This window comes from Arthrobotrys flagrans (genome assembly GCF_004000055.1).
Source record: "Arthrobotrys flagrans strain CBS H-5679 chromosome Unknown unitig_15, whole genome shotgun sequence".
In the NCBI taxonomy this organism is placed as follows: domain Eukaryota; kingdom Fungi; phylum Ascomycota; class Orbiliomycetes; order Orbiliales; family Orbiliaceae; genus Arthrobotrys; species Arthrobotrys flagrans.
In genome coordinates, this window is record NW_027137545.1 from 1543659 (window position 1) to 1565565 (window position 21907).

Sequence of the window (21907 nt, forward strand, 5' to 3'; positions counted from 1 at the left end):
GTTTACACTACAAGGTTTCATGGCATTCTTTCTGATAGATCGGTGTAGTGGTATCGTGAGGTTCAAGAATATATATTTTTTGGGGAGTCTAGGGAGAATCGTTTCATTCCCAATAGTACCGGTGTCCCAACCGAGGTATAACTATCGCTGGCGCAGGCATTGATCCGCCCACTTGTACCAACTATGAGCAGACAAACCCGGCTTAACCTGCGCTTTATAGAATTTTGCCTCCACCGGTTTCCCGCTATCTTTTAATATCTTCGACATGAGCCAAAAACCCAAACTTTGGTCGGCAGGGTGAGCTTTCGGACCGAGGTCCTCCAGAAACTCTGGTTGTAGAAACCGCGCACACTTCATCTTCGCCTTATCCCATTCCTTTAACCGCATGTAAAGTACAATTTCGGCAACGAGATGGCTACCAGAATATTCTCTCTTTGTTTGATCTTGATATACGGGCTCGATGTACTTGACGAGCTGTAAGGCTTCCTGGTCTTGATTGTATCGGATTAAGTTCATAATCTTGCAAGTCAAAAAGGTGCTGATGTATCTTTTCGGTGCGGCTTTAATGGAGCCCCATTTTTCGACTATCATGTTCTCGACCACTGCAAGATGCTCGGTCGCTGTGACTAGATCCCCTTTATCGGATTCGTTCAGCCATTCCTGGAGGTGGAACTCCGCTCGTGGATTAAAGTATGGGTCATTTTCGGGCCCTGTAGACTTTTCCGGCAAAACCTGTGCAGGTTGCTTCGCGGGAAGGGGTTTCTGTTCGAGTTCTTGTGGGGGGTACGTCGAAGGCGCTACGGCTTTATTTAATTTGCCTTTATGCGGTAATTTAGTTATCGGAGTGCTTTCTAACTCCGCTGGAAACTCTGTTTTCTGAGTTCGCGCCTGCAATTTTTGCATCATCTTCTGCGCCCTCTGCATACTCTCTTCTAGCGATTTCTTTTTGGCCTCCCAAGTCTCTGGTGTGAAGGCGGAGGACCGAGCCATGGGTGGCGCCTGCCGGGCTTGGTGCTCTGGCAACGAATGTCGTTCGGCTAGGATACAACTGTGTTCGAGTATCGATCTCATGCCCGGTCCCCATTGAGCCAAGCCAACATTCCGTTTTGTTTCTGACTCCGAAATCTTCGAATTCCCTCTTGTTGGTACCGCATTCTCTTGTGACCGTGATATGCTCGGTGTTATTCTTTCTTCATTGTTGGATCTAGACGACGGTCCTCCGAGGCTGCTTCGCGATATTGATGATGAAGTTTCTCGCTCTTTTGCCTTTTGATATCGTTGGAAGTCCGACTTATCTACGTTTTCGAAGTAGGTCATAGCGGCGGGATTCATCGGGTCGCTAGTTTTGGTGCCCACGTTGCTCCGTGACGACGTAGAGGCAGCGGATAGCGCGGGATTTATCAACTTCATGTCGTATATACCTGAGGTCAAGAGCATAGCCGCCGACATCTGAGCCGTGTTTTTAGGTTGACTCGACATTTTCCCTGCCTTTATGGAGAGTATGGGATGATATGGTCCTGAAAACTCCGACAGAGTTGTTTACTTTATTACTACAGTTGACTTCGAGAGAGAAAGGTGGAATCCCGAGGGGGCATTGCATTGTGGCTGCGAGCGAGATAGGCGTCTCGATGCTAAGAGATTAGACGACTTGGCGGGATTGACGCCAAGGCGAAGGTCCAGGGCTTGCACATGGGGGCACAGGTACCCGCCTGAAGACCTGCGAAGAAATTGATACGTTACATGATCAGTTGTATGGGTAATTGCAAGACGATATGGAATATCATTTCTCTCGGTGTACCTCCGTACACCAAAGATTAACTACCCATTTCCAATAAGGTCAGGTTTAATTTGTTCAATTTGTATATTGTACGCCGACATATCATTTCGGCGCAAAGATGAAGATAGACTAGATTGCGTCTCCATATTAATTAATTGATATGGAGGAAATGTTAACTGAATACATGTTAATCCGATAACCGTTGAGGCTCTCCAAGAAACATACAAAAAACTCGTCCCGTAATAGAAAACCTATCGAATATTAACCCGGCCCACATGCGAGTATCCCGGCTTTAGGCTTCGGAGCTTTACTAGCTCCAGAATTCTTTTGGAGATCGCTTCCTTGGATCTTCTTCCAACCTTAACTTATAATTGAATGGAGCCGCGGCTGTACGGCGGACTGGGAAACGTAAACAACACAAAAGTACATTGTTGCAGTTTTTGTGTTGCTTCGTTGCCAAGCCGTAGGTATTGGCGCTCCCACAGCTCCTTTCGATGCGAAACCATTACATTGCCCTTATTTTGCGCAGCCGACACGAGTTTGGATATTTAGCCACCTAGAAATCGAGTCCGCTTTGAAACCGGATGGGTTGATCCTTACCCATGGCTAGATCGACGATCACGGACTTCATTTTCCCCTGGACAAGACCTGCTCCAAGGTCAAGAAGACGCCAGAATCTCGATGTGGATATTCATGACGTCGGTGGAGCGCTGGCGACAGCAGGGGAGGCGACGACGACTGGGTAAGCTCATATCCCAAACTTTGTAACGGACTCTCTCGTTAACAAAGCAGCACATCCTACCAAAATGCAGACCCGGACCTCACAGTACTAGTCGGCGAAGAGGGAAAAAAGTTTCAGGTCCATGGCCAATTATTCGTCGCAAAATCAAAGTTCTTCAAGGCAGCATGTTCAACTTCGCATTTCCGAGAAGGTGTCGAGCATTTAGTCAGGCTACCGGAAATAAATGCCGAGAGCATGACAAGGTTAATACGGTGGTTCTATGACGCTCATTTGGATCTGCCTACGGATATTATTTCAGATGAGGGATACGAAATAACCTTGAATTTACTGAATGCAGCGGACTTTCTAGAGATTCCAATGGTGATAAATATTATTACGAAGGCAACGCAAAACTACATTTGGAAATGCAACAGTTGGAAAGAAGATGTGGAAGAGGCCGCGGCGGATGAACAGAAGAAAGTGGACTTGATGTGTAGGCTTTATGAATGTGGTGGGGAAATCGACACTGTACGGCTAAATGCTTATTTGGAGAATTTGAGGGAGTCGCATAAGATGGGACTGTTTATCAATGCTATTAAGGAGGTTGAGGATTGTCATCCCGGATTTTTTAATGATACTATGGTGGCTGTATATTCGACCGTATAGGGATTCAAAATGTTTTTAATAGAAGTTTAGAACGTATTCAGGAGTCAGCGTATGGCCTATTGAAGCAATTAATATAGTGTCGTAGAATATCTATATCGCACACCTTACTTTCTTCGTTATTTTCACGACGAGTCTTAGGTATTTCGATGTTTCTTTGACAATACCACCTGCTATCAGGTACTTACCTAAATCCTTCCGATTGCGTATATACCCTATAGAACTCACCGCAGAATTATACTAACTCGGATCTATCGATATCGCAATGGAGAATTATTGGGAAGATTTAGTCGAGTAAGTACTCCAATGACCCCATACTTCATCCAGCCCTGTATCTCTACTAACTGACTTTCAAACTAGAGAGTACAGCAAAAATAACACGCCCCCAGAAGTCTCTCTCGTCTGGGACAAGAATCGAAACGTCAGAATCGAAGTTCACAAAGCCGTAGTCACCCAGTACTCCACCTTCATCTCCGGACTCCTATCTACCGCCGCAACCACCCGCCGAACCAATGCTCCACCCGAAGTCCTCGTACCATGCGATTCCAAAACAACACTCCACCGTGTAATCGGATGGATGTACTACAAAGAATTCCGCACCACATTCCTATCGCCCTAGACCCGGGATCAACTCGCGAATTGGCCTGCAACGCTAGACCTATTTCATGCAGCCGATACCCTCGGCATCGGAAGGCTTACGCTCGAGCTTGGCGAGCAGTTGACAAAGTCGCTTGTCCATCATGCTAAAGTTCTACCGTTTAAAGAGGCTGCTGAAATCGGTGTTGATACTATCCCGATGCGATATGTGCCTATATCAATCAAGTTTACAACTATAACGGTAGGATTAAGATGCATGGATTGATTCATGTACTACTTTCGACGAAGGACAGACAGGCAGTACGAGATCTGGTGTATGACCTACGAGATACCCCGGACCGGAATCAAAAATTTTTGGAATTAATGGAGTTGGTGGCAGAGGAGGTTGGGGTTATGGCGAGGGAGAAGTGTTCTTGTTTGTGGAGTATGAGGGCTGCTTAGCGGTAGTTTGGGATTTGGTAGGGTACATGTGGGGATGTAAATGCGGGTGTGTGTCAAATCCGCCGCGTTAAAGGAACCTGTAAGAGAAAGATCTAAAACAATAAAGGTTGAATCCAAAACAATTTGATTCGGCAGCCAAGTGATCTTCAAAGACACCTAGTGTTTTTGATAGAATTAATACAAGCCTTTGCATTTGCCGTAAAGAAGATTTGGACGGAACAGAGGGGAAACCAACCATAATGGTATTACAGGTAGGCTCAATCTTTCAAGATCGCGGGACTGTTTAGCAATTGCAATTGGTAGTGCCGAGGAACCGGAGGAAATGTAATTTCATTTCTCACACATCAACCTAGCGAGATCCCAGAAACTCATGATCTCACTGATATTGCATTTCGACAGAAACTTTCGGGAGCTTGGATCCAGCGACGAAAGAAAGGTCGCCCAAATTGTTCGGCTTAAAGTAGCCCCCCTGCAGCGAAACGAAGAAGATCAACCCTCGGTTTTCCTAGATCTTTACAATAACCACCCTTATCTTTGTACATTAATTTTATGAAGGTACCTGCAGAATCCTGTACGACCTGAATGTTTTAATTTTGTTGATAAAGATATTGAGAGTATCGAGTCCGGGGAATAGAAAGTCTTTTATCCCCTCAAATGTGAGTTTAATTCCAGTTATTTGTGTAATTCCACGACGAGTTAAAAGATATCGAAGGAGTGTATCACAGATACCCTGGATAATACATCAGTTTAGGTCTTAACGAAACATGTAAGACGAAAAAAAACAAGACAGTGAATCTTTCTCTTATCTCGGTTGGATAACGCTGAACACAAGGTCATTACCTCCTGCAAATTATTAGGTGATAAGAGAAGTATTCAAAAATAGAGTGGTAGGTTGAAAGAAAAACTCAGGTTTAGAAGGCAGTAGAGTTGCGGTATGGAGAGCCCTTTTTGATAGTCTTGGGGGAACCTGGGTTTTCAGTAGTTCGAGCGGTTGGTTTGGTCACATCCTTAGCATCCGTAGGTAACGGCATGGTCCCAGGGTTCTGGGGATAAGGAATTGTGACGAGGTGCGAAGCTCCATAAGGGTGACTGATCATCGAGGCTCGAAGCGGCTGGGAGGCAGCTCTTTGGTCACCTCGGACTTCGATTTTGGCACGATTCAAGAAAGAGGAAGAAAGAGTTGAAAATTTGTTTGGTTCTTTCTGTTTACCGGCATCCTTATTTTGGGTGGTAGCTTTGTCCATGACCCCTTTGAAGAAGCTCTTGGTTTTGGACTCACGACGGTTGGTGGAAGCGGTGCCTTCTGTGTTGCTCCTAACGAGTGGCTTTGGAGCGGTGGTAGGGTTCGTTCCTGGAGTTTGGGCTGGTTTGGTGAGCATCTCATCAAGGATGGAAACTTCTCCCTTCTCCTCTTTCGTCTTCTCGCGCTCCAGGATCTGGGTCAAAGTGTCCAAGCATTTGGTCTCCAGCTCCTTGATCTTGAGATTGGTAGCGACCTCGTAGACTTTGGCGATGACAGCCATATCTTCGGTCTTGTCTCCAAGTTTAGCTTTGTAGAGCCACTTCACGATGCGATCAAAGATGCACGGTTGGACTTCTGGGAGATCAATGGTTTCATTCGAATCCGTGTATTTGACGCACAAGTTGCACATATAGCTTGATTGGCCGGCTAAAACGAGACGGTGGAGTTTGTAGATCTTGAACGGGCCGGTGGTCGGATCGCCAACCCTGAAAGTGACATCGGAGAATATATCCATTCGGTAACATCTGATGGCAACAATTTGTTAGGATGATCCGGTCTAACCAAAATATTTGAAGCTTCTCTTACAGCTCGATACATTCTTCACGCGTAGTTAGGTTGACATTCTCCGCGAGAAGGAGAGAGGTGTCTGGTGTCGTCGGATTGCTACGCTGCGGAGGATCCATACAGATGCGTCTCTTGGGGCTCATGATGATACCCTCCAGTATGTAAACGTCTCGATTGGCCTTACGGCTTAATTTGTTGTTCCGTATTCTCGAAGAATCGGGGCTCTGGTAGATTTCCTTTAGGATGCAAGGTTAGTGGATAGGACGCGATGAGGATTGGTTGAAACTTCAGAAGGAAACTCGATGAACCTACCGGTGACCGAAGGATTGATAAAAGTGATGAAGAGCGTTGCAGAAGAGGAGACTCCTTTGACATTGTATATAATACGGGAAAAATATTTTATCGTGAATGCGTGAATTTAATGTGACAGTGTAGATGGAATAGATGTGGTAGGGCGAAATGAGATCATCGGAAAGCTTTAACGTGAAGTATCATGATGTTAGGTATTCTATACCAGCACTTCGGACATTGTTATGTGGCTTGTGGCTGAACTCAAGTGCTGGTGCCATTCCCTCAAAATGGGATCCAACTTTGCTTTCGAATTCTCAGCACTAGAATCAAATTCTCACAATTGAACTTCGATGGAGGCCGTGGTGAGGTAAACACAATATAGGTTTGTCTTGAGAAATATACGGAGTGGCAGTTTTCAGGCCGTTTCTGATAAGGGTTTGAAAGGTATTCATTCTTCCTATAAGCTATATACATGAGTCCGGTTCACGGACTTGCGATAGAGTAGTAGCCAAACCCCATATGTGCCCTGCTGGAGATAGATGCTATCTTTAGCAAAGTGGATCGATATAAAAAACCTTGGAACATTAGATACATGCTTCTGGCGTACATGCCAGGTATTATTAGGTCTGAACTTTCTCGTCCATTTTATAGGAGGTGATGTCCATAAACATAACACGGTCTCTGGTCTCTTCGACAAATTCATGTTCTTCATCTATGTCTCTTGTGTAGAAATCGTCGCTACTGATAACGCTGTCCTCGAAGCCGTTGGCATCGTCTTCGGTATCGGTGTCGATGTGGTCTGGACTAGAATGGATACCTTGGCCCTGAGAGTATCCTATCACCGAATCATGTTGTCCAAGGAGCTGCACGTTTTCATATATCTCGGTTCTGAGTTTGCAATCCCAGTGGTTCTCGACTTTTAGCCCTAAGATTGCTAACTTGATCTATGGATCCTTTCCCATGGCAGCTTGGACCATGTCCCACATCTTGAATTCCTTGACTTGTGCTTCGGTCGTGCATTCGTAAGAGGCGTTCAGCCATTCCATGGTTTCAGATTCCAAGATGCAGTTTTGCCCCCTGTGCGAGGTTTTGATTTCCTGCACCAACTCTCCAATCGTATTCTTCATACGAATTACTATAGACCGTTTTAACGGCTAACAGCCCATCGCATCGGCGAAATTATAGAGAAAGAAAAAAGTGTCTGATTTTGACAAACGCTCGTACTTGGGGACAAGTGTACCTTCATTGATGAAAGTAGCAAAAGAGCTTAGAAGCTCTTTTTTCCCGGTATCGAACGGGAGCCAGAACTCGGAGATTTCTTCTCCCCAAACTACCGACTGGTGGTCGACATCCTGCTCGAAGTTTGGAGCAAGAGCTAAGAAGACGTCACGGTTGACGTAGCAGGCAAAGGCTGTGGTGCCATATGCCCCTTTGATTCCGATTGCGAAATCTAAGGGGCCGAAGTTGCATCTTGAAATGTCGAGGGCTTGTTAGTTCGTCGATTGGATGGAGAGATGAAAAGGATGCGATGGGTTTTCTTACTTGGTTCCTTCCCTATAATAATACATCTTTGCAGGTTCGTTATATATGCAGGTTCGACAGAAGTAGAGAAGTGATAGATATATAAACTCTAGTTTGTCTATTGGTAGCTTTCGATCGATGATGCTTGAACTTCTTCGAGTGGGAAGTGTAGGAGACCGGCTTAAACTCCACAAGGTGATTAACTACTTCGTTGATTTTCGAAACAGAGGATGGGAGACTAATAATAGAGTTGTGGAAGAACAAGAGAGGGGAGAGCAAGAGATAGGAGCGATAGAGACGGGAGCGGTAGAGACGGGATTAGTGTTCACAGTATAGGAGAGGATTGTGGTCTTGGGATTTGGATTTGGTGTCTGGGGGAAGTAATGATGAGATAGTACTGGAAAGAAGGCGATAGGAACACAAGAGAAGATGGAGTAGAGTGTGCAAAAGCAAAAAACCTTATGATGGCTGTGACGGACGCTATTCAAATCCAAAGCACCGGGATGTTATTATGGTTGTAACCCTTATCCCATCGCACGCTCTTATATTAGGTAGGAGTGAAGCATTCCGCAGTTTGGGGCGAAGATTGAACTGTATCAGGCAGCCACATGATGCGAGGCAAGCAAGCGCAGGCCGGCTCTAAGGGTATTCTAACCATCTTTTCTCTCTGGAAGCCCTAGGCCCAGTCTCGTAACCCCCCTAGGCCCTACTATCTATTGAATTAGATAATTTCTTAGATTTGAAGGGACGGCCCTGTTATCAAGTCATCATGATACGGCTTTATATCGCCAATTCATGAATAAGTGATGCATATACATAAATTCCATTGCAACATTAGAGTATACCCTTCGGGTGACCTGCTCGAGAGAAAAAATATAATTTATAAGTGCTTGACCCATTGATGCTAGCAAGTGATAGGGACTCTATAGATCTGGGCAACCATATGGACATAGGGTTAACTTAAAGATTCATTGGTTGGTTGATTGGATGCTGGCGCGGCGGCTGGCCTCGAGACTGTTTCTTGGGCAGGTATACTAGAAGGTATATCCGAAATCTGTTGAATCGTGGAACCAAGCGAACATTACACTTTCTAGCCTGTTTCCAGAATTCCAGAATTCGGACCCAGCAAGACCCAAAGAATACATAGGGCGTTCTTGGCGACTTGGCGGCTGATTAAATTATCAATAGCCGTCTCGACCTGTCAAAACCCTGGTATGGCGTGCATTACTTGATTCCGTTTTACAACGGATGTTACTTTAATAGTTGCGCTTCGCGAATTCGCGCGAATTCACCGGCTTGAATGGCCAGAAATACCAGTCTCAAAGTACGGGGCATTTGATGTTCGCCGGCTTAGCTCAAGTCAGAGCTTCAGGAAATCATCATGGGATTTCGTCTCATATGGCTGTCGCGGGACGATGCAGCAGGACAAACTGCAGCTAATTTCAAGGGAATCCCTGTTATATTGTCTGCGCTGCACTCTGGCCTGTAGCAGCATACATCCTGTATAGTATATTTGGCCATACAGGCAGTACAGCCGTGGGAAGGCATGTGCTGACCGGTTCGGTTGTCTACGTCTTGTCCACTTCACAGGGTTATCTCCTGTCCCGTTCAACTATGCTATTTCCTTTTGCCATTGTCTATTTAATCGCATGCCTTCGCTGCTATGCATTTAGAAGCCAAGCAAAAGTTTAAGTATCAATCTGTATATACACTAGCAACCATCCTTGCCTTGTGACATTTGTGCATTACCTTGATATCTTGAGCCAGTCTATATACGATTTCTTACAAAACTAACAAAACGGATATACACATAGAGCGAACACATCGATCACCAACATGGCAAAATCCGAACCCTAGAAACCACCTCAGGCCTACACGTCGTTTACTAGTCCGAAGGAACCCAATGATAGGACGGTAAAACGGCACGCCGCGGTCCATCAACTGGTGCCAGTATCGCGTTCATGACTTTAAAGCAACCTAGGAACGACGAAGTATCGCCGATTGATACTGGGCCTATGATGAACTAAACGTTGTCCGGTGACTGGTGTTAGCCAATACACATAAAAATTAATAAACACCACGCATGCAATCCTACTGTCTTGTTGTCGCTGTTGCGATAGGCCCAATGGAGTGACCATTGGTGGCCGATGACCACTAGAAAAGGTACAGGTCTCAGAGGTATTGGCTCAACCAATTCTGCAGACTCGTTCCTGAGCTCTATTTCCAGGACCCGGTTCCGAACAGCTACCATGTGATTTATAGCAGCAATTGAAGCTTCTGCAGCCTGCAATTGAGCATCGAAGAAACTCCCTATTGGGCTCTTAACCTCGACTAATGCGCATAGGATAGCATTCGTAGCTGAAGAATCGTGGAAGGGCGAAAGAGTTTTCTTGTTCGCACTATCGAATCTTTTCCATGTGGCGTAGAACTCTGACCAGGCGCTATCCCTTGGGTTAAAGAATAGGGCAAAGTCAACTTTCTTAGTTCTTTTAGGGGTGTGGAAAAGTCTTCGTCGGAACCTCTTCGTTTGGCTGCACCGGCTGATCAGCTTGATATACATAGAAGAATCCTGATACGTTTTAAGTCGAGTTGGCATACGTTTCTTTGACTACGATCGCAGGCTCAGGGTCTTCGCCCATTAGGCGATCTGGCTCTGGAAGAGTATTATAATCGAATGCGAGGACTCGCTCGACAATAGGGTACCAGCCTGATTCGTCCTCACTTTCGAGAAAACGTTTGGCTGCGTCTTTTGCCAACTGGCTGACATGCTTGGCTAGGGCAGCCGCGTGCGATTCGGGGATTGCATCTTGTGTGAACACGTAAGATGGAAATGTCTCGTAGCGAGTCAGGGCCGGCATTGAGCTCTTGAATTCCAGGTGAGGTTAGAGTTATAAGCTTCGAGATAACAATCGATTCATAGCAATCAGCATTCGTGACTTACTTGCAGAGATATAGGTACGAACTCCGAACTCAGGCGTGCCTCTGAGAGTGACCGTATTATGTTCGATATATCTTCCGGGATGTTGTACCCCCGTTTAAATATTTCCGTAAGGTTTGTGAATAGCACCGGCGCATCGAGATCCTCGGAAAGTCCAACGCGGATGGCCCGTACGTTCTTACTCGCCTTGCTGTCGCTTTCATCTTGTATGAAGCTGGAGCCGTCAGATTGATCGCCGTATGATGTACTCGGCCTCGATGTCGATGAGCTGGAAGCGTAGTGAATGGATGAAAGCGCACTAAAGTGACCTCCGTCGTTGCCATCATCTGACCTGGAGCATGGCCGCTTTCGGTTCACGCGGGGGGTCCTTTCGTCGTCATGAACCGTATAATTCTGTCGTCCGAATCCGCTATTGCTGTCCGCGGCCGGGTGACTGGTAGGTGGGGTCGGAATTTCAGGCACAGGGGTGATTTCCTTATGTTGGCCCGCGAGATTTAGGCGTCGGCGAAGGGGAGAGATTGGGATAGTATTTGAGATCGGGATAGTATCAAGCCAAGCCCCTATACGGCTGTGATATGTGGCCATGAGGGGAACTTTTGCGAGATAAGTATTTAGTTACTGTGCAAGAAACCAAGCGATGCGGAAAGTTGTCAAGTCGAGCGTGGGTGTTTTAGTTGTTGTTAATTAAAGGGAATATATACCTCGTGAGCCACACCACGCTAAGAAAAATATTATTGTTACAAATGTAGCGGGTTACAGGTACTGATAGTGATTTCGCCAAAAGCGCGATAATTGCAAGGCCGAACAATGAGATCCTAAACATCTCTCTCTGGCCTTCCTGTTGCTGACGGTCTCCCTGGGCTTTCAGCTGGAGATCTAGCTCCTGACCTAGAGTTCCCGAGAATGGCTTCCCGGCATTATATACGAGCTGCCTAGGACTCATATTCCAAAGATCTTCCCACTACTGAGTTCGAGTTTCGAATTCTCCAGCAACGGTTTCTCGGCCGTACTCGAAGAACGATTAGTTCTTGTATCCGCGCTCATTCACACCATCCGCTGAAGGCCAGCCCGTCGAAATCTGACGTATACGCGTATCATAGCCAAATACATGCTTTAGAATGCCTTTCGACTATTAGCCTTATTTGCAAATGTACCCATTTTTAAACGGAGAGCTATTCTTCGTAAGTTACTGTGACCTTCGGAAAATGGCCACACGAGAGACCCCGAAGTCTATATAGGAGATGAAGAGCAGAGTGTGGCCTGTGAGAGAGTATTCCAAACCATTGGCGGACCCGCGACCATAGGAAAGTCGGACACTGACAATGGTGAAATATATTGGGGACCTGACAGCTTAGCGACTGAATTTTTGAAAGTCCGATAGCTTTTTTGCTGTCCTCTGCATTCGAATGAAGAACGAACGAAAGCGTCATGATGCACACATAGCCAGTTCGACCTTGAGCCTTTCAATTGCAGACCATATCCTGCGAATAGTTAACGATTCTAGCCTGGTCATGTCAAAACGTGGAGGTTAAATCCGCAGCTTCAAAGGATGTTGATGAACAGACTTTCGTCGATAACCCCATCAAAGCCTATAAGCAACGGCCGATAAATGATAATAAGGGTCCTTTGGCTAAGGTACTGGTTCAAGGTCTATACACCTAGCCCGTTAGACAAAGCAAAGGTATACCCGCCATGATAATTTAGAGCGAGGGTGATTTGATGTTATTTATCTGAATGTTTATTTCAAGTTCAACAACTCACGAAAGCTTGTGTGGAGTTAATATCTCATATTGCCTAATAGATACTATGGGAAGACCTCCTAACCTCATCTGCTGTCTAAGGTTTCAGGAGACTTCATGGGTTCAATAATTGAGGCGTCAAAAACTCGATTACAGCTTTCTCGGCATAGCAGTTCCAGGGAGCAAAGGCATATTTTGAAAAAGATTTCACGGGCAATTGGTGTGGTCAGAGTGTTCTGTTGCATTTGTGAGTTCCTGGCGCATCTTGGCATTCTTGTTCTATAAATTTGTTTCCTGCCGACGTTCTTTCCAACCAATTCCCTTTTGTCTAAAAACCAACTTTCCTTTGTATGACGAATTCCCTTTGTTCAACCAATTTCCTTTGTTCTTTATTATACGCCTATTCTAATACGCATTTCTATTTTATTATTTACATATATATATTATTCTTGTTGCTCAGTTCCAGCCGCCCATCGCTCCATGCCGTCGATTTTATCCATGTAAGCTGATGGGCTGGCTAGATAGCTGGTAGTCTCCTAGAGACCATTTTACTACCTCACATTGGGTACTTGCACTTGCTGGTAGCAACATTCTAGCAATTAGATTTCAAAATCTTTGCAGCCTTGAGTTCGAAAGCAAGGATTTGGCAATTAGTATTGTAGAGCTATGATAGCATATTGAAGTTGCATGCGCTTGTCTTACACCTGGATCCCGTCTTGGTTTTCATAGAAGGACGACAAATGCGCCGCAACCGATGTATGTATGTACAACCGCAAATTGATTATAATATAAAGTGGTGGTTAACGAAGGAGGAAGGATTGAAAAACAATACTATGATCCGTCTGACTTTAGGTAAATTCCGTCAACAGACTCCACTTGGTGGTGGGAAAAGGATCCGCGACTTATAATCAGTGCACTTCTAAGTCCCCTTCGTCCCGGCCTCATATGTGCTTCCGCGTTTCTCCTTCATAACTTGGTTGAGATTACCCCTACAAGCCCCACAAACCCTAGTACCGACAACAGATTCTGACAATACAATCCAAAGAAAACCTCAGATCAAAACCTCAAATAACCTCGGCCTGACATTTCAATACACAGCTCTACGCTGAGAATCTTGTGAATATATAGAGATAGATCCTTTTTGTGGATAGCTCCTCGTTCGATAGTTCTAATTCTATCTAAGATCACATCCCAGCTCGCAAGCCTACGCACACCGTGCTCTTACGGCTCTACTTTTACAGATTTTATAATAATAACACGAAAACCTATGGTCTATTTTATTAGAAAATGGCCTGTATTTTAATTGATACCTCGGTTATGTTTACATAACCGTATACAAATCTCAGAATAAGATCGAACAATTTTAGATCCATAACATCAAGTAATATAAGTTCTTCAAAATTGTCTAATTCCATTTTGAGATTTTCCATCCAATACGTGACGCTGCGACCCAAAGAAGTGCTGTTCACTCCTTTGGAATGGTTTCTCCTCTTCCTTGAGTGGGAATATTGTGTTGCGTCATGCCCCGAAGTCAAGGGTAGTCTAGACCACAACCGCGCCCACTTTCGGCTTCCAGTGATATAGGTATCGATATTTCAGAAGCTCTTGGAGAATCAAGAATATCGCCTCTCCGTAGGACAGCCAAGGCGTCGGCTCTTCCAAATCTGACGCCTTTCGTGGAGCCCTACGAGGCCCTTGTATTGGCTGGTGTTAGCTTTCCGTCGCTGGTACAAAGTATTCCGTCGGAAATGTTTCTGCACAGCTACCGTTCCGAAAGGCGATATCCCCGCTTCCCTGATTCAGCCTCATAGCCAAGCGGTATTGCCAAGACAAGTATTTCCAGGCTGCCTCTTTCCGGTAAGGAGGCGCCCAGATACCAAGGCGCTTAACCGGATGTTTCCCGTCAGCATTGCTGATTTCGTCAACCTCTTTTCAAGGTTCCCCGTCTCTAAAACTATTTAACATGGCCCTGTAGCTGTATGGGGCTTGGATCGATCAATGTCGGCGAAAATCATCTACTCCTCCGACTTCCAGAAGCAGCCCGGCAAGTGGTTCTGCCTACGTCAATAGTTGCACATCCTGCCCAACGATCGGGCTATGCGTCTCCACGTTTGTGTAAGTATTTGGTAGGCCTAGCAGCTGGACAGGAGATTATAGTTCGACGATCCCAGAAACACCACGTCAAAAGGCAGATTCATGATGGCGGCTCCGACAAGCGTCATCAAGACGCAGAGCAGTCTCTCCCTCGCTGAATGTATATATAAAACGCGGCTTACTTCCTTCAAATTACCCACCATCCTACGCTCACTCGATCCGACAGTGATTAATACAAATACTAGTTTCAAGACAATCTGGGTCGGTGCACACGTACTTCTTTTGTTCTATTCGGATCTTTTTCTTTCAATATAACTGGACTATAAGACCACCTCTAGTCCCTAAATTTATTGGGTATCCGATATCCCGCCAATAACTCACCGTAATGATTGCGACGTCGGCAGTCCTACTGGCGCTGCTCTCCAGCGCGGATGCTTTTTATACTGTAAAAAGACAGATAGCTCGTGAGCTACTATTCGAAGGAGTAAGTACCGATACGCTCCCAAGCGACGTGGCACGTGCACGTGGCTTGCATCCGACGGGGGCTTTGGGCTAACTTTAACTAGATTCGACCGTCAAAGGAGATTGAATGGAGCCCATGCAACGAAACGCAGACCGTTTACATGGAATGTGCACGATTAATTGCAAGTTATACGTCTTCTCGAAAGATTTCTCTACCGAGTATTAATACCAGTCATAGGTGCCACTTGATTACCAGGATCCCGATAATGGTCTTGAGGCTATCATCCCAATTGTCAAGTATCCGACGAATGCTACGGGTAACAGCTACAAAGGCGCTGTCCTCACAAACCCTGGAGGCCCAGGCTACCTTGGGACCGAGTTTATATACAACCCCGGAATAGCTAGGGAGATTGCAGTCAACGTCACAGGTCCCGGATATGACATTCTTGGTTTTGACATCCGAGGCGTTGGATACAGCGTCCCGTATAGTTCTTGCAACATCACCGCTGACGAGCTTTTCGACCCTCTCCGACAAAATGCTACCGAGGGAAACAGCTTCACCAAGAGAAATACACGGCGTCTGAAATCTCGTATTGCAATTCCCGCGGGTGCTAAAGAGACGGAAAAGTCTCCATATGGCTTCTTCATCCCCGAGCTTCCACCGTCTTTCCTAGCCCAATATGCTGCCAGTGCGGACGACCTCACCGCAGCATGTGTCGCCTATACTGGTGCCGACAACCAAGCTGGCCCGCACATGAATACGGTTGTCACTGCCACCGACATGCTTTGGATTGCTAGGGCACTTGCGCGTGCCCGTGGCCAAAACGATACTAACGCTCTGGTCCACTACTACGGTATCAGCTATGGCTCCGTACTTGGACAAACATTTGCAACTCTCTACCCCGACCGCGTTGGAAAATTTGTGATGGACGGTATTGTCAACATGGACGGATGGCAAACCCGAACCGAAACTGATATCGTTCGCAATGCTGACCAGGGGTTCTTTGAGTTCTTCAAGCGATGTTTCGCAGCCGGCCCTAAGAAATGTGCTTTCGCAACCGGAATGTGTTATCAAGACACCATTAACCGCTTCAACAGGATGATGTCACGCTTCAATGCCACACAAGCCGAGGTTGATGGTAGCGAACTAGCGGTACCCCTCACTGCTCTTATTACCCAGTTGAGAAGCACCATCCTCGACTCTTTGTATGCCTCCATTGACAGCTGGGAGGGTCTTGCTGTAATCTTCAACGCCTTGGACAAAGCTACTAGTGGCCCGATCACGGGATGGAATGTCACCGAAATAGCTACCATTATTACCTTGCCGCTTTCGCCACCATCTTCACGTGCTCCCGCGCCGCTCCAGCTTAGAGGCTATTCTTTCTTCCAAACTGCTTGCGGCGATGCACCATCTATCTATAATTATACCATCTCACCAGGAGAGGTATATACATACCTCAGGGCGAGTGCCATCGCAGGACACGCGAGATTGGTTGGTAGGGTTAGCTGCTCGAGATATTCCATCCGCCCCAAGTGGGAATGGTACGAAAAAATTGGTGCCAAAACCAAGACACCAATTCTGTTCCTTGGAAACACCTTGGATCCAGTAACTCCATGGGATGAGTATGTTACCCCGTCATTTGATGATCATATTTGGAATACAGCAGTATACTAACAGATCCTCTCACTTCGATAGTGCCGTCAAGGCTGCTCTCAAATTCCCAGGGGCCGAAACAGTTATCGTTGAGCTTATCGCTGTAAGTAGCCTTCTACAGAATGGCGATCATTTGTCCGCAGCGCTAACGATTGCCATAGCACTCTACCCTCTTACAACGAAATACTTGCTCCACCAAGAAGCTTCAATCATACTTCCAGCAAGGAAAATTGCCAGGCGCCGACTTCAAGTGCGCCGAAGAGAAGAGACCTTTTACCTAAATACGACACACAGCCTATTGACCTCAAACGTCCACAAACCCTTGCAATTCGTATACTAGCCTTCTAGAATAAAGTCGCGTTAACAAAGTTTCAAAGATTTTTCTTTTTGTTTGTTTCATTTTGGTCATGGTAACGAAAGCAGCATTGACGGAGCAATAGCATATGGGAGCATTCAAGATATTTGTATGATATAATGTACATCATTCTAATGGATATTTTAGTTCAATTATTTAATATATTGGGAATCCCAGCCGACGGTGAAGTCCAGGAGCTCGTTTTCTCCGATATCGACCCTTATGTTTTCTTCTACGTCCTCCAGTCTCTCTTCACTGGCACCTTCCCTACCCCTGAGACGGATGGCCGCAAAGCAGAGGCATCGACGTCGGACGCCGCATCGTATTTGCAAATGCCTCGAATTGTTTCGGTTCTACGTGGCAGTGTCGGTGAAAAACTCAAGAGTGAAACCTTGGATATTGAAGTTTCACTTCGCTTCGCCAACTCGTTGTACAAACACGGAGCTGCTAATGACATCCGTGACTTTTGGCACGAGGACGCGTTCGTTCGCCGTGCACTACGTCAAACCGCTATAGCTGATCTCATCGAGAGGAGCCCCGATCTCTTCGACGATCGAACCTGGATAGTACCGGGTTTCAAGCACGGATTGGCCGAACTTTTTGAAAAAACCCACCTCGGCATTTGAAAAATCCTGTGATGCCGGTATGTTGAATATCTGGTTTCTCTGTTTGTTTACGGAGTGCTGATTCTGCAGGAAAGAATGAACGCCATTACAATTGATCACACGGCCTAGGAGTGCAATCACTAGGCACGGTTAACTGATTCGATTAAAGGCTATGATAGGGATTCCAAACATATTAACATGATTGTGCCAGATTTCATTCTTGTACCTGCATTATTATTAACTTTTCTTACCAATCCTCCAAATGAATAGCGACGAGCTCTATACTGCTGCATGGCTACTAGATAGTGTCAAATAATAATACCAAACTACCTTCTTCCTAGTACGTATAGATTGGATCTATTCAGGCGAGCAGTACAACACATTTTCCTGAGGATTTTCCAACATCCTTCTGAATTTAGGGTACGCCTCGAACATTTATTACCGAATTCAGTAGTCATGCTATAGATCTATAGAAGCCGTAGTCAATATAGCTTAAGATTGCTCTACATTCCTGTTGTTTATATACAGTGCAAAGAGACTTTGAGCAAAATATCCGCAATATTTGAACCTCCCGCCAACCTCTTCTAGACTACCCCTGCTTTTATACACGATCTTAATCTTCCTGTGTACTAGAATTCTAATATCGGCCGAAATAGTTACAGAAACCTCTTATACTACAGTAATCCCAATGATCATAAAGACTGAACGCTCTCAAACGCAGTTGCCATATCGCTACTACATTGACTTGCTCCTTAGAAACAATATACGGGCCACGAACTTACCTTTCACCGCACGAAGGAACATTCGATATTGCTTGTTATTGAGATTGTAATTGAAGAAATTCGGGTTAAAATGACGGTTTCTCCAAAAATACCAACAATTAAGAAGACAATACATAAGACTACATAAGCAACATTAACGGTGCTGATTACAATAACAGAAGTTGCTGGGAGTATCACATTCTTATTTTAGGATTCAAGGAGTTAAATATTTAGATTACCCAATATTATAACTAACAAAAGATTAATATCTTTGAATACCATTAAATTATAAGCTTAGTCAGTTAAATGTGATTTTAAATAAGAGTTGCCTCATCAACAGACTCCTTCACTTTAGGGGAAAATTTATTTAGTCTATCAGCGGAACTGCGTGAGGGATTGCCACACTTATATCGGTATATACGAAAATACTGAGGTTATTTATGAGATTTTATCCTAAGCTGGTTTAAGAAGCTGGAATTCACCGGGATCGGTCAGCTTGGGGTAAACTTTGGCTACTTGCTTCGGAATTTCGGGTGTGGTTTTATAGATTGATGGTTGAGGCCCTCATACGGTGAGTAATCTAGACGTCGGTGGTAGTTCGATACGTTCTTCTATATCTCTATACCATTTGCCTCCGCGACGCGTATGAGTTCCAAATCCCCTCCATATCAACGATTCCACAAACCAACGTTACAAACCATACTTTTCCCCACCCCAACCATTCTCATCGTCATAGAACTCCGTTTGGAAGAGTAATTTCTACTTACTCTTTTATACGGTTGTTTCGTGCCTTGCTTCATGACTGTCGACCTCCCTTTCGCTCTTCCGCATCCTCTGTCCTCAATTTGTACCGTCGGCACGACTGCCCTAATCCCCATTTGGCGATCTACGTCCCACGACACCAAGTGGCCTCCGTCCCGCTTCCCATTCGCAAAGGAACCGGTTGACGCACCGTACTCGACTGCTATTGAATCACCCACGGAATCACTCGCTAGCTCGATCCGTCGCTGCTATATCCGAGAGAGGGGATGTGCTTGCGGAGTTGTAAAACCCCGGAGAAATCATCGCAAAAGACATCGATATGAGTCCGAACGGCCTGTCCTGCACGACAGGCAGGCTACAAGTTGTGCTATAGTTAATGCAACCCAATTGTTAAAAATCACATCTCCAAAAGACAAATCGCGCTCAATTGCAATTACTGAAGACCTTGATTTCGTACTCAAACGTCACAAAGTCTCATCACCAAACTGCGTTCGTGGAATGAGGGGGTCTCGTTACTGTCAGAAATGTCAGGATTTTATGTGTTCGTTGATTGTTCTTTTTCAGATTACATGCGATGGAGCCAAACAACAACAACGCTAATAACGCTAATAACATTAATAACAACGTCATGTGACCATATTTCTGACAGTTACGCCGAGGCGTCTACAACACAGAAAATACCACATTCGGTGCTACCCACCGTGGCGAATCTCGAACATTGAGCCGACATCTTTCCGAAACGTACAGCGAAACTACGCAACTACAGGCACACCATGACACTCACATTCTCCACACTTTCTGATAACGTTAGGCTAGCCGGGATCTAGACGTTCCCCAGAATCGCGGAATGCATCCTCTGCTCTTCGCAGTTCTGACAATGTTATGGTATCTACACCATCATTGCAGTATGTACATTGACGGATTATCGGGTACAGCCGGCTAGCTCCTTGATGGCAACAAAGAGATTTCGTCGGACTCTGCATAATATGGAAACCATACAAATATCGTTTTGCTAAGATTCTGACTTTACCCAATCCTAGGAAAGTACTTGAGTACCTGAAGCCCTACTGCGGATGCACCTGTCGATCGTCGAAACCCAACATTCATCCTCAGAGAGTACCTCTTGAAGATCGCGATCAAAATGTCAGAGCAACAATCCAACGAAACCCTATCGCTCGTTTGCCACTGCACAGCTAATTCATACTCCTTCCCCATCACCCTCCCCCTCGATCACAACTTCACAGACATCAAACTCTGTCAATGTACTGACTGCCGCCTCCAAACTGGCAACCTTGCAAGCTGGTTCATTCGAGCTCCGAATAAGCCATTCGACCCAGAATCACTTCCAGAAACTTTGACGGCTTATAGAATTAGTACGTCATTGACGCACTACTTTTGTAGTATTTGTTCGTCTCAGTTGTTTCGGTTGGAGGAACGGCAGGATGGTGGATATGAGGCGGAGTTTTGGGTTTTCACGGGGTGCTTGAAGGTACCTAGGGATTATCAATTTAAAATCCGTCTTGTGAATGGAATCGACAAGGGATCTGATGGGGGTTTGGCGAGCTGGCTACCCGGTGTCGAGTACTACGATACCGACGGAGCGAGCTTCACCGACGAGGTTCTATGGAGCTCGGAATCCCCAGAAGATAACTTGAATGGTGATGAAGATAGTACCGGGACGCTGATAGGCAAATGCCATTGTTCTAATATTGAACTCCGACTCTCCCGACTCACCGGAAGCCAAGAGGATAAACCACCCTTTGTCTACAGCGATAACACAGATCTCGTTATCCCATACTGGACACCGCTGGACCAACAGCCACCAATTGACCCTGTGAACCCTTGGTGGATCCGAGATGGAGTACCTCGTTCCGGGCTTAAGCGATTCCTAGGCGGAAATTGCACCTGTACCTCCTGCCGAACAATTTCCGGAACGGAAGTCCAAAGCTGGATATTTGTACCGACCCCTTCTATCCATCTCGTTCTTCCAGAGGGAGATACTACCCCATGGCCAAGCCGTGACACTTTGGTCGGCGGTTTGGATGAAAGACTCAACAGCATCATGGGGATCTATCAATCCACCCCTGGCGATCCAGGAGTTGTTAGGGGCTTCTGCAAGACGTGTGGTGCAAATATCTTCTGGGATGGTTTGACGAGAAGAAATTTTATAGATCTATCCGCTGGGCTTTTTACGATTAATGGGACGAAACAGAAAGACTGGATCGAATGGTGGACCCATAGGGTTAGTTATGTGGAAGATACGAGGGGGACTTCGAGGGAAGATATTGGAATATTGCTGGAAAAGGGATTACGAGAATGGGGAGAGAGGGTTTCCTTTGTCTAGAGGCTGTACAGGCCTGGGTTTTTTGGCAAAAACGGGACTAAGATAAATATTTGCATGTGAAAAGTTGGATGGAAGCTCTGTTATCCTAAAGATGATTTTGTTTACAGCTTCAAGAACATCACATTTTGTTTGAAAAAACGGCTCCATCGAGGGGGACGAGACTACCAATACTGCTGAGCAAAAGCTTAGAAATAAACCCCTGCGCCTTCACATTTTATCATATCTGTAGGAGTTCCGATCGCAAATGACCCTGTGGAACATATGAAGAACATAATACCATAAAGCAGAGCTGAAGAAAAGAAAATTATAAAATCATGATTATAATGTAAAGTAACACAAGCTTCGTACATGATACATGTACATACACACCGCTAT

General features: G+C 45.5%; 8 protein-coding genes across 9 annotated transcripts; 4 read left to right on the top strand and 4 right to left on the bottom strand.

The window, feature by feature from the left end:
- Positions 1-141: 141 nt before the first annotated feature.
- Positions 142-1410, bottom strand: DFL_000388 (uncharacterized protein; the record flags this gene model as incomplete). The annotated part of the gene is made up of 1 exon (XM_067632878.1): positions 142-1410. One exon carries the CDS (start codon positions 1408-1410, stop codon positions 142-144), a length of 1269 nt encoding a protein of 422 aa, XP_067494920.1.
- Positions 1411-2379: 969 nt separating this feature from the next.
- DFL_000389 (uncharacterized protein) lies at positions 2380-3164 on the top strand (the record flags this gene model as incomplete). Of its 2 annotated transcripts, none has more annotated exons than XM_067632892.1 (2): positions 2380-2519; positions 2570-3164. In XM_067632892.1, the coding sequence occupies 2 exons, from the start codon at positions 2380-2382 to the stop codon at positions 3162-3164; spliced, it is 735 nt and encodes a 244-aa protein (XP_067494922.1). The 2 variants fall into 2 exon arrangements, with proteins under 2 accessions (XP_067494922.1, XP_067494921.1); XM_067632891.1 differs by having other exon boundaries at positions 2459-2519; positions 2590-3164.
- Positions 3165-3426: 262 nt separating this feature from the next.
- Positions 3427-3780, top strand: DFL_000390 (uncharacterized protein; the record flags this gene model as incomplete). Its single annotated transcript, XM_067632904.1, has 2 exons — positions 3427-3455; positions 3522-3780. The coding sequence occupies 2 exons, from the start codon at positions 3427-3429 to the stop codon at positions 3778-3780; spliced, it is 288 nt and encodes a 95-aa protein (XP_067494923.1).
- Positions 3781-5110: 1330 nt separating this feature from the next.
- On the bottom strand, positions 5111-6149 carry DFL_000391 (uncharacterized protein; the record flags this gene model as incomplete). Its single annotated transcript, XM_067632915.1, has 2 exons — positions 5111-5966; positions 6028-6149. The coding sequence occupies 2 exons, from the start codon at positions 6147-6149 to the stop codon at positions 5111-5113; spliced, it is 978 nt and encodes a 325-aa protein (XP_067494924.1).
- A 768-nt stretch (positions 6150-6917) lies between these two features.
- On the bottom strand, positions 6918-7865 carry DFL_000392 (uncharacterized protein; the record flags this gene model as incomplete). The annotated part of the gene is made up of 4 exons (XM_067632927.1): positions 6918-7185; positions 7282-7432; positions 7514-7767; positions 7840-7865. 4 exons carry the CDS (start codon positions 7863-7865, stop codon positions 6918-6920), a joined length of 699 nt encoding a protein of 232 aa, XP_067494925.1.
- A 1838-nt stretch (positions 7866-9703) lies between these two features.
- On the bottom strand, positions 9704-11341 carry DFL_000393 (uncharacterized protein; the record flags this gene model as incomplete). Its single annotated transcript, XM_067632938.1, has 4 exons — positions 9704-9841; positions 9914-10349; positions 10417-10682; positions 10760-11341. 4 exons carry the CDS (start codon positions 11339-11341, stop codon positions 9704-9706), a joined length of 1422 nt encoding a protein of 473 aa, XP_067494926.1.
- Positions 11342-14974: 3633 nt separating this feature from the next.
- Positions 14975-17686, top strand: DFL_000394 (uncharacterized protein; the record flags this gene model as incomplete). The annotated part of the gene is made up of 7 exons (XM_067632949.1): positions 14975-15073; positions 15156-15233; positions 15290-16674; positions 16748-16808; positions 16867-16955; positions 17129-17169; positions 17238-17686. 7 exons carry the CDS (start codon positions 14975-14977, stop codon positions 17684-17686), a joined length of 2202 nt encoding a protein of 733 aa, XP_067494927.1.
- Positions 17687-20329: 2643 nt separating this feature from the next.
- Positions 20330-21532, top strand: DFL_000395 (uncharacterized protein; the record flags this gene model as incomplete). Its single annotated transcript, XM_067632960.1, has 1 exon — positions 20330-21532. The coding sequence occupies one exon, from the start codon at positions 20330-20332 to the stop codon at positions 21530-21532; it is 1203 nt and encodes a 400-aa protein (XP_067494928.1).
- Positions 21533-21907: the final 375 nt, after the last annotated feature.